Genomic DNA, 12,412 nt, shown 5'->3' on the forward strand with positions numbered 1-12,412 from the left:
CCTGTTTATATCTTAATTAGTAATACAAACTTTAAAATGAATTTCATTTAGTTTTCTTCACAGAAATGAATGAAATGCAGAAATATAGGCCAAACTATATAAAAAATAAAGGCCTCGCGACAGCCCTGTGAAGCTTTGGCGATCAGGAGCCCCAGTTTGGGAACCAGTGAAGTACTGTAAGATCTAATTGGGAGTTTTGTTTTCCCAGCAGCCAACAGATGTCAGCGCTGAGCTGTTTCATGCTCTTCTGCTGGCAATGATCAACTCTCAAAAACTGTTTTGAAATGAAGTTTACTATCACTTGAAAAAAAAAAAAAGATCAAGAAATAAGATGAACACCATTAAAAGCAAAGAACATACTATGTGTTCATTGGTGAATGGACTGAACAAATCCAGCCAACACTTCTGTGTGTGTGTGTAATCTCTCAGAAGCTGAGAGGAGAATAGAGGGACATTTATAAAGACAGAGGCATAGAGGACAGTGTGTGACAGTCACTGCCACATACTGACTGATGAAACAGTGTGTGTGTGTGTGGGACATGGTTAATGTCAGCGGGAGTCAGTTTGATAGAGTCATCTTGTCTTGAAAGATGGGATTTGAACACTCACCAACTGCTGGCTCCTCCCCCGTCCTCTGGCTCAGCCAGCTGTGCTGTCTCAGTGGACGCTGAGCACATCACCTCTCTGTCAGTGTCAGCTCTCCCCGGGGTCCTCTACTAAGACTCCTATGTCTCTATCTTTCCATGGAAATCAACCATTTTTTTTCACAGTTTTTTGCCTTTAGCTCCTGATAGATCTCCGTAAGGACGACAAGAACTCTTTTACAAACCTGAAAAAACAACACCTGAACACTGAGTTTGATGCTTTTAAAAGGATTCAGAGAAGAGTCATCACCATGATTTGGAAATACTCAACTTTACAAAACTCAGAGAAAACTTGTTTTGAGGAGCTACAGATATTTTTCAAAATGTAAGAGTTGTTGGGTAAGTTTCTTTTGTAAGTAAGTCGTCATGGCGTTCATAGAAAGGAATATAAATGCTGACAACATATTTAGTGCATTCGATAATTAAATAAAAAATACAGAAGGCTCTTAAATGTTTTTCTCTATATAATGTTATCACTCCAAATTCCTGAGAGGTTTAGTTCTGAAGCATTGCTTATTAATTCTTCTATCATTTCTCTGTTATATATGTCTTAGGCTGATATTAGAATAAACAAAATAGTTTGAGCACCATGCATGTGTTTGAGGATGTGGAAAAGACTGACAATATATTTGAGTAAACTAAATTTAAGGTCAGTGTTACAAATCATACATTGATTCATGATCATTTTATTCATAATGAACTGATAATTATTGTGGGAATTTAATTTACAGGTTAACACAAGAACCTTAAGACATTTATGAACTCTCTGAGGGAAGTGATGATGTTATAAACCAGTGGTATATACATTTTAAAATATTAAAGATTTTTGGTAGTTTTGAACATTAACTTTTTAGCATACAAATAACAAACTAACAAAATGTAATGACTCGTCGTCCACCCATCACACATGTCGTTTTTGCAGCCAAATGGTTGCTCATGTTGTACCTGAAAAGGATGGGGCCTATATATCGCTGATTGTCATTTTACTTTGATATCTTAGGTGGAATATGATGGACTCTACTGTTACAATATCAGCATATTTACATCAACATATTCCTGTAATGGAAATGTGCTGCAACTCATCAATATGATTTTTGTTTTTTCTTTAATTCCTCAATGAGGATAATAATATCCTAGAGTAATGCAATACACATTGTTATTTTCAATATCTTATCTTTAACTTAAATTACATCAGAATCAAATTAGGTTTGTTTTTTCATTCCAATAGCCCATTTAGCCACTGAAATCTTTAAGATATTTAATGCTAAATATACACTTTTTGTTTTGATATAAAAATGAATGGTAATCACTTGGAATATGTCAACGTTTTGCATTACAAATGGTAATTAACAATATTAAGAAGGTCGTAACAAAAGGGTGGGATTACTGGGTTTCTCTGTACAGGATAAAATACTCTATAACACGGATTTATGAGGGATTAAAAAACCTGCATAATTCCCTCATCCTCATTATAATGTAGAAAGAGAAGAGCTACAGCAGAGGCAAAATCCACTGCATGTTTCGCTGTTGAATTAATGATTACAGAAGGTTTTAAAATAAACTAGGGAAAAAAGGTGGCTGGCTAAGTGATCATCCTCTTCAGGAGTAAAACTTAAAGCATGTATAGCATATGCTGTGCTGCTTCTGCAACATGATGAATAATGAGGACACCCTTACATAATATGCATGAGAATGTACACGCACTAGTCCTTCCTGGGGATAAATCTCACTGCAAACGTGGCATGCCAATAGCTGTCCACCACCAGAGAAGATTAGAGCATCAGTGGATCAGTGGCAGCGAGTGTGCACATGTATTTAGGACACAGCATCCTACATTTGAAACCTGATTATCAGCACAAGATGGTAGATACATGTATGGAGAGGCACATAAAAGCCACTACAGAGAGAAGGAAAGCTGCAAAAGCAGTACATTTGTGCATTTTGTTAAATGAAAATGTACAGTAAACACATAATATATATTCAGTCGATGCTTTCTGGTTGTTTTTCATAAGGAACTGCTCAGCGATCGGGGGTCAAACCTGTCCTGGTAGGAGGTTTCCTCTTTGATGGTGCAGTGCAGGGTGACACTGAACACATACTAATCAATGCAGCCAGTTCCCTGCAGCTGGGCTAAAACAAGCACACTCATTATCTTTCATTTCAAAAGGATGGGGACGGATGGAGGAGAGACAGGGTGTCCTCCATGAATTATTCCTATTGATCATGTCCCCCCCTTTCTAAGAGATAGAGAGAGAGAGAGCATCCCTTCTTAAATAGTCTCACAAATAGTTATTGATTAACTTTCCAATACCTTTAAGGCATGTATGTTTGTGTTCTCTTGAAGGTTACGAGGCTGCGGTGAGATCTCTGAATGGTTACATTTACACATTTGATATCAGGCACGGAAATATTAAGAAATTAAATAAGGATTCACGACTGCATGTAATTGCACATCAATGTAATCAATTAAAATTCCTGTTTTGATGCATTTCCAAGAACCTTTAGGGGCTTAAAGGGGAGCTCCACCAACTATACACCAAAAGATCAGTTTACTTGTCATGGTTAGTACCACTCAGCCTGATAAAAACAACAATAATGTCTTCTGTGGCTCTGGAGGAACTTTTGCTGCAATCCATTGTACTTGAACTCTGACCTCTGACACGTAAAAGTGCAACGGAACGGTTATTTAAGTCGGAATTCCATGTCCGAAACTCAGGAATGATTTATCTGGCCCAAGTTCGCCGACATAAACACACCTGATGTCACAGCAGCATGGCGGCACACACAGTGAACTACCTTTTCTTCATTTTTGACCTTTATGTTGTGTTTCATGTAGCGTTTGTGGTGTGAAACTTGCTGTAACAACGTATAACAGGGTTACCGCGGATCCTTAAAATGTCTTAAATTAGATTTTCAGAAATTTTTCCTCACATGATTCTCTAGTTGTTCATTTAATGATGGTTAAGGTACTTTATACGTGGTAATTGATGTAAGTCCTCTGTAGATGCTTGTGAAGCTCAGACACTTACTTACAAACATCAGTTTGCTGCTGTTTTCCAGAGCAGATGCACCGGGACGCATTTAGATTAGAAGTTACCGACTCGGAATTATCGACTTCCGACTTGCAATGGATTGCAGCATTAGTCAACCCTGATGACATCATAGTGATGTCATCAGGATTATCTCAGCTTTGAGAAAGTCTGCATTACAAACTGGAGGTACAGAGTTTGATGTAGACATTTACCAAGGAAGGTCTAAAAAAAAAAAAGACAATAATAGTTGCATTATGGGAAATGTAGGATCCAACATTTTTGGAGCTAAAAGTCAACATATTTAAAATCTGTGTCCCCCAACTTTAAAGAAGTGCATTACTAAATTGCTTGAGTACCTGTACACTACCGGCCCAGCAGCTAACAGCAGACAGACAAAGTTAGCAACAACATAGTGGAGTATTTAGCTGCTCGAAAGTTGAGTGGAGGCCAAAAACAGAGCTAAAAGAAAGTCAATATTGGACTTACATTCACCAGGTAGACAGAAACACAACTCCAAATGAATGCTGATGTAGCTCCGTATCTGCTGGATGTGTAAATAGGAATCTGATTGCCAGCATGTTAAGGTGATAATATGTCAGTGTTATGTTCACAGCTGGTTTCCCAAGTGGCTAAATAATGAATTATTGTAGTTTAATGTAGTCTTTATTGAACATGATTTGTCATAAATGTTAATGTTTTAATGAATTTTATTTTCTCCAACACAGGATGATGTCTGAAGGATTCTCCGGCCTCATTACTGAACAATGGGGGAGTCTGGAATACAGATGTGTACTTTCACTTTGAAACCTTTACTATGAATCATGGAGGAAAACAGTTCACTTCTGAACCCAGAGTACAATGACAGCACCACCTCTTGGGCCCCGATGCCCTCAGTTCCTAGCAGACACCTGGGCACCCTCCCAAACCCGCTGACACGCTTCAAGGACCTGACAGGGATGTTTTTCATGGTGACCCTGAATGTCCTGGCGCTTCTAGCCAACACCGCTGTGCTTGTTGTTGTCATAAAAGCCCCTCATCTCAGGAAATTTGCCTTTGTGTGCCACCTTTGTGCGGTGGACCTGCTGTGCGCCATCGTGCTCATGCCTCTTGAGATCGTGTCCAGCTCTCCGTACTTTGCCGGCATGGTGTTCACCGTGCCGGAGTGTCAGGTCTACGTCTTCCTCAATGTAATCCTCATAGCCTCCTCAATCTTCACCATCACGGCCATCAGTGTGGAGCGTTACTACTACATCGTCCACCCCATGCGCTACGAGGTCAAGATGACGCTGAAGCTGACCGCGGCCGTGATAGTGATGGTGTGGGTGGCTTCTGCCGTGCTGGGGCTGTCCACCGTGTTCGGGTGGCCGTCCTACGGCAGCCTGAGCTCCATCAGTGCCGCGCACTGCTCGCTGCACTGGAGCCACAGCGACCACAGACGAATCTTCGCCATGTTCTTCGGTGTCAGCTGTTTCTGCGTGCCTGCTGTTGTGATCTTTGCTGTTTACTGTAATGTGTACAAGGTGGCCCGTGTGGCTGCCCGCCAGCATGGACCCCTGCCCTTGTGGACAAACAAGGGCAGGACTGACTCAATAAACAGCCAGACGACCATCATCACAACCCGCAACGCCCCGCGTAGGATTATGCGTGACAGGCCTTTTGGCGGAGGGAAAGCCGCTCTCACTCTGGTGGTTATTGTTGGCCAGTTTCTCATCTGCTGGCTGCCTTATTTCGCCTTTCACTTCCATCTGACGCTAGACGCAACACCCAGGGTTCCCGACGATCTGGAGGAAACAGTCACCTGGCTGGCGTACTCCTCCTTTGCTATTAACCCATTTTTTTACGGGCTTCTTAACCGGCAGATCAGGGAGGAACTTTGTAAGCTGAGGCGCTGCTACTCTGCCCGGCCGGTGGAGCTGGCCATCTCTAGCCACGAGGGCTCAGGCCACGAGAACTTCCTGCAGTTCCTCCACAGGACCAGCTGCACGGTAGAGACACGGGCAAGCTTTGCCACATCCAGTCCTAGGAGCACTCTGGATCAAACTGGGCAGACTGGTTTCAAGTTACCAGGACAGATCCCAGAAGAGTTCAGTTAGATATATACCTCACTGTTGTGCCACAACATTAGTAGCCTGCAGGACTATCACAGCTACCAGATTTTAAAAAAGTGATCCACATGTCTATTTAATGACTGTCTACAATATGTTTGTAAACTATATTTGCATACAGTAAAATATACAGCATCAAGAAATGAATTGAATTTATGAAACCTGTTCCTTTTATCTAAAGATTACACTCAGAAACAATACTGGAATAGAAAGTGACATAGTTTCTTGAGTTATTGTTACTGTATTTGTGGTAAAACTAGTAGCGATAAAGTTACTAATCTCATAAGGAACACTTTGTTTTTACTAGCTACTAAAGCAAAGTTACTTATCATTGCTTTGTTAAAAGGTAATGAACACAAATATCACATACTTGAATAGTAAATCATCTACAGGTAAATACTATCTCAGAAATGTCATTCATTTTTCACAAGTTTTCAAGACTACTTGTTTTTATATGCGGTATCAATATAGCAGCAATATTCTTTGTATAAGTGATTCAGTGTTGTCATGTTGTGTGTGTGTTGCAGGAATTTGTGTGAACTTTATTTATTGTATAAGAGACACATCACTTTTTTTGTTCAAAAATGTATAATTTCTTATTGCTTTAAATGTGCAAATAAACACTGGTTACTTTCATCAGTTGTGTAGATCTTAATAAGGAAGCATTTCATTTTATTGTTCATCACAAACAAGTAATAGAGAGGTGAAGTCCCGCCCCTTCCGGTGGACCACCATGGGACCTTATTTTGGAAAATATATGAACGGTAGTCAACGGAGAGAGACAAATATTTTTTTGATCCCGTTTGAATTGCACCATGAATCACACATGTGATGTTTGTAAATTTAAAAGATAATTTTGCAAGTCAAGAAAGTCTCAGTTTGTTGTAAAACTGTTGAAGTATAAGACTATGAAAATACGTAATTAGAAAGACGACACACCCAAAAATCGCGTAAGTGACGTCTCTCTCGCTGAAGCAACGATGCCTGTGTGTTACTGGGATGAACTCACATCAGCAAGAGGTCTTGCTTGTTCTTTCGCTTCCCGGCTGATAAAAAGACCAGGAGTTGCTGGATAAAACACATCAGGTAAGATAACGTTTCATCTGTCATAGCTATTTGTTGGTCATAGCTAAGTTAGCTAGCTGGCTAGTGTTGGTGACGTATATTGTGCGAGACGAGAGATGTAGTTCACTGAGCGGTTTCACACTAAACTAAACGATACTACGACAAACTGTGACTTTATTGATTTGAAAAATCCTCCTTTAAATTGACAAACATCGTATGTGTGATTCCTGGCGGAATTCAAACAGGATCAAAAAAAGTATTTGTCTGTTGCCGTTAAAGCCCCCTTTAGTGTTTTTTGGCATTTCTGTGATATTTCATAATTATTTGAGTCATTTCCGGTCTAAGTTGATTAGCCACACTGTTTGCCAAATTTTTTTTGGCAAATAACTCAATTTTGTGCCCAAAGTAAAAAAAAAAAAAAGAAAAAAGAAAAAGGTTGGTAAAATGGGAATATGACGTATGACTATAGTAGAACCTGCAGGTCATAGGTCATCCTCCAAGCTAGCGCATGTTCACTCATTCTCGTTTGAGTCTGATCAGCAGCAAACTGATAAATCTGTTTATCTATTTTTAGTCTCCTCCACTTTAGTTTAGTGTGTTTATTTTCACAATGGCATTTGTGTGTGTGCGGTGAACAGGTGCAATCAGCATTAGTCTACAGAAAATCCCACCGGCAGAATTAGCACAACACACTGACTGTCTCTGTCACCCGTCTCCTGCTGGAGATCAATTAACGGAAAGCAGCCGATGCCGTTTTGTAGGGTTTGCCAGCCTCTAACAGGTCTGGTCGACGGGGAGCGCACAACTGTCAACTCAAGAGAAAACAAGAGAAAAGTCCTGTTAGAGAAATAAAGGAATCACAGTGCCGCCCGGTGCAGTGTCGGTGCTGGGAGCTGAGGCGAGAGCGGCCGGTACTGGTGGATGGTGCACCTCCAAAATGTCCTGAAACTTCATTTCAAACGGTGGACCTCGGCAACATGTCTATCCATCCTCTGGTGCGCTGTGGCCGGCGTGCGGCGGTGCGGCTCCTCGGTGCAGCAGCAGCCAGACGGCCGCCTCACCAGGAGGAGACGGTAAAAAAGAGAGCGAGAGAGAGAGTCGGTGTGTTGCGCTAATTCTTTTCTTATTTGTGTAGTATTAGTGTTTTGCAACATATTATTTGTCCTACACTACAACCTAGTGGTTGTACTGAGTTATACTTCCTGCTAGGAGGTGAACAAGGTATAAAGGGTTTGCCACCACGTTGAGCAGAGCACCGTGTCCAACGCTTCTTTAAGTTGTTAGAGCCCGCAGTAATAATGTAACAATTTGTGGTCTGATGAACAGTAAATTCCTCAACTGGTTTGAAAAACAATGCAATCTTGTTGCCATGGTAATGAATTATGTCTGACTATTAACCACACCCCCATTCTCTGTTTGAGAAAGAACGTTAACCAAAAAACAGGACGTAATACTGACTAGAGGGGGCTTTAACTACCGTACATATTTTTTTCCAAAATAAGATCCCATGGGGTCCACCGTAAGGGGAGGAACTTCGCCTCTCTATATGTTCACGTTCAGGCTGTTCTCCTACACCGCTCATAGCTTTATATACGAAAAGTAAATTCACTGTAACTTAAATCTATTTGTATGTAATCCACGTAATTGTGAACCAGGAAGTATAAAGAGCGACAAATGTGCCTGCATGTGCCTAAGGAGGAGGTCTGGGTGGATGGGAGGGTCAAAAACACCAGACTTTCAAACAGCAGACTGATGTTCATACCCCGGGTGAAACCAGAAGTAAAGTTGATTTATCTGTCACCTAACTTCCATACTTAAGTTACGCCACTTTGTTAATTTAACCCAAACCACGATCTTTTCCTAAACCTGACTAAGTAGTTTTGCTGCCTAAACCTAACCAAGTTGTTTCCTGTGAAGACGGAAGTTTCTCTTGAAAAGACCGGACGAAAATTGATGCCGGACATTCGTAGGAAATCACATGAAATACCTTTTCGTAAGAGCATACGAACCATTGCATGAGGATATGTTGGTCCGTAGGGCTACCAAACAGATCAAATGTCGGCAAGACAGTTCAAGAATCACATATGACCGGCCAGTCAGTCTTGTAAATGGGGTATTTAATGACAGCAGGGAATAATTCACTACACTCTGTTCATTTATAATCATTAATCTTGCAGGGACAGCCTGTAAGAACGAAGGGGCAGCCGGGTGATCAGACTGTCCTGAGATCAACAGCCAGCCTCCCCATTAAAAGTCCATCACGTGTCCTGTCAGTTTGTCCTTGAGTGCACTCTCTGTAAGTCGCTTTGGAGAAGTGTGCCAGCTAAATGCTCTCAACTACTGTAAAAGTGAAATTCCTCTCTCTATCTCTCTCTGATCACAAAAAAGCACTAAAAGGAGCTGTCTGCATTAGCAACACCACACCGGCATGTGCACCTTTTTTGTGTACGTTTGACGTTTTGTCTCGGTGCAGACGAGCTTTGACTCTCTGGGTCCTGACCTCCGTGTATCCATTTATGAAAAGCATGTGACTAAGACTGAACCCAGTTAACACGTGATTATATAAGGAGAAAATGCCATTTCATAACAGCTGAAGTGGTTGTCCATAATACCCTCTTAATATGTGTACAGATCAACGACTGTTTATATTTGCATACATTTATCCTTGAATATGAGCTGTCAAAGACCGTATGATAGTATATGCATTTTTTTTCTTGTTAAACCAGGCTAATGATTAATATTCAATCAATAAAGATGGTAAGAAAAAAATTAATATTAATAAAATGAATATTTTGCAGCTCTCCTACACAAATTAGACTTAAGGGATATCATCGGATAAACATACATTGATAAATGGCGACAAACGAGGAGAGCATGCTGAGCTAAATGTTCACTAACCCTGTAAACGCCATCGCGAGATATGAACATAAATCAGCAAACAAATAAGTAGAGAAATGTGTAAAAATAACCTGCTTTAATGTGAAGAGGGAAATAACAACTGTATAAGACAGTGTAGTGACAGGCAGGAGAAAAGACATCCTACACACACACACACACACACATATAAACTGAAATCCAAAAGCACGAGGTAAAGTAATTTATAGACATCCGGATATGTTAAAAGCAAGATAACACAGTGCCATTTTATGGTTCCTGGCTGTAAACACATTCACGTAAGTGCTGCAGAGTACATGTGCCAGCGCAACTTTCATAACAAGTGCAGCCAAATATTGTTATCGCTGCCAACATAATAAAACAAGAAGAAGTGGTGTACGCGCACACTTTGTACAAATATGATATGACACCTGCGTGGAGGTTTGTTGTGCAAATACAGATACTGTGCCCATGCAATTATCTCCCATATAAATGTCATCATCGTCACCGCAATCATATAAAGAAGATATATTTTTCTATGCTGATCTTCTCATACAGGTCAAAAGTTTTAACTTTATTCTTAATGTCCACTTTAGCCAACTCTTAAAGGTTGTCAAAAATTGTTCACCGATTGGCCGGTCATGACATGCTGTGCACCCGAAATATTGTTCAAACCTGCAGAGCTTTATTTGAAATTGTAGTAAAGCTCCAAATATACCGAATATGTCTGGCTGATTTTTTTGGGGAAAATGCTTATAAAGGATGCAAAAGGCATCTAGAATATTTTCATTTGAAGTGGTGCAGCTGTAAAAACATAGAGTACAGGGTTTTAAATATTTCACTCCGTGTCATCAGTCATATAGCTTCAATGAGATTATTTCTCCACCATTTAAGCCACACAGAGGACATTTCAGAAAAACTGGATGTTAAGGGATTATAAGAAAGTGTTACAAAAATACAAATAACAGTTTGTACTCAATAAGAAATCCATAAACTGAAAAAGAAACCAAGATTATCTCTATCGCATCAATCACATTGTTGCCCCTTTTTTCTCAGAAAGATGAACCAGCCCAGTCGCACAGCAGTTTGTGAAATAGTCACGAAATTGAATGTATTGATTCGTGTACATAGATACGAATGATGGTCATCATGGTGAGCACGAAATTATTTTTTATGTAATCCACGTCATTGTGAACTGGGAAGTAAAGAGCGGCAAATGCTAATCGCGAGGTTGTCGGGATGGAAGGATGGGTCAAGAAACACAGGACTTCTGTCCAAGAGACCGGCGTTCGTGTCCCGTGCAAAACCACAAGTCAAAGTTGATTTATTTGTCATGTAACTTCCGTACTTAAGTTACAGCACTTCCAGAGTTATTTGAACTTAAACCACCATCTTTTCCTAAAGCTAACTATGTAATGTTTGTCACGTAACTTCCGTACTTAAGTTACGCCACATCCGGTGTTATTTTAACCCAAACGGCGATCTTTTCCTAAATCTAACTAAGTAGTTTTGTTGCCTAAACCTAACCAAGTCAATCTATTCCTAAACCTACTTAAGTAGTTGTATTTATTTAGTTAGTTAGTTAGTTATTTAGTTTTAAGACTGGAGCGGAAATTGACACATGCGTCACATGTTGGTGGACATTCGTAGGAAAACGCATGAAAATACGTTGTTGAAAGACGTGCTGAGCATCATGAAAATACGTTGTTGAAAGACGTGCTGAGCATCATGAAAAAAAGGGAAATTTGTGTCTATGTACACGAATCAATTACATAAAATTCGTGACTATTTCACGAACTGCCGTGAGACTGTGTTGGATTAACACAACACTGAACTTCTAAATTTGGACACTTTAGTTACCAATCTTTTGAATATGATATATGTAATACAATGATATGAAACAGAAAAAAATACAGTTCAAAGAGCTGACTGCCTGTTTCATCACCCAGCATCCAAAGTGTGCGATTCGGTCTAATGAATATTTGAGCCTGAGCAGTCTTCATAAGTTGCTAATTAAAGTGAAGGACCTCCCGTCTCGGTGGTGGCTTTTATTAAATCAAGACAATCCCATCAACTGTGCATCTCTTTTACAGAGCACATTCATTGTAGATCAAACACGAGCCCACTCTCTATAGAAAATGAGAATTCATGGCTGGAGCCGGGCCGAGTGCAGTTTGTTATTCGGCTGTCCTCAATTGTAAACCTGAAAAGACCCTTGTTGTTGTGTGTGCTGTATACCTCGTGCTGTCTGTGTGACAGTGATAATGAGAGAAGCACTCCTGATGAATCAAAGGGAGGAGGCGTGATTGATGGTGCTGTCCGACAGCGTGGACCACATTATTTCATCAGGCCTTCCCTTAAACACTAACCGCATGGCTTCCCCCAGAGCTGCACGTACACATATAACATGACAGCTGCTCGACCATCTTCACAGAGCTTCACACAACACAACCTCTAGTCCAGTGCACTCAGGTCCCACAAACTAATTAACCAAGCCAAGATGAGACACGTCTGCATGTTACAGGCCCTCTGAAAAACACTGCTTAAAGGAACTGTTTGTAACTTTCAGAAATGCTTGTTAACAGCGACACCTGTGGCCGTTAAGTCAACGGAAGTCAGCGTCGGGCTCGCGCTTGCTCGCTCTAAATAGACATGAACAAGCATCGCTCAACACAGTGACGCGTTCACGTCT

At 40.6% G+C, this 12,412-nt stretch overlaps 2 protein-coding genes across 3 annotated transcripts in view; one reads left to right on the forward strand and one right to left on the reverse strand.

Annotated features, from left to right (window-relative positions):
- Positions 1 to 12,412, reverse strand: part of oxtrb (oxytocin receptor b) — a 121,936-nt gene that overhangs the window by 62,006 nt on the left and 47,518 nt on the right.
- LOC141773485 (putative G-protein coupled receptor) lies at positions 656 to 6,726 on the forward strand. Of its 2 annotated transcripts, none has more exons than XM_074645361.1 (2): positions 656 to 969; positions 4,402 to 6,726. In XM_074645361.1, exon 2 carries the CDS (start codon positions 4,498 to 4,500, stop codon positions 5,767 to 5,769), a length of 1,272 nt encoding a protein of 423 aa, XP_074501462.1. In that variant the 5' UTR covers positions 656 to 969; positions 4,402 to 4,497; the 3' UTR covers positions 5,770 to 6,726. The 2 variants fall into 2 exon arrangements, with proteins under 2 accessions (XP_074501462.1, XP_074501456.1); XM_074645355.1 differs by having other exon boundaries at positions 656 to 983; positions 4,402 to 6,725.

This window comes from Sebastes fasciatus, chromosome 1 (assembly GCF_043250625.1).
Source record: "Sebastes fasciatus isolate fSebFas1 chromosome 1, fSebFas1.pri, whole genome shotgun sequence".
NCBI classification, from domain to species: Eukaryota; Metazoa; Chordata; class Actinopteri; order Perciformes; family Sebastidae; genus Sebastes; species Sebastes fasciatus.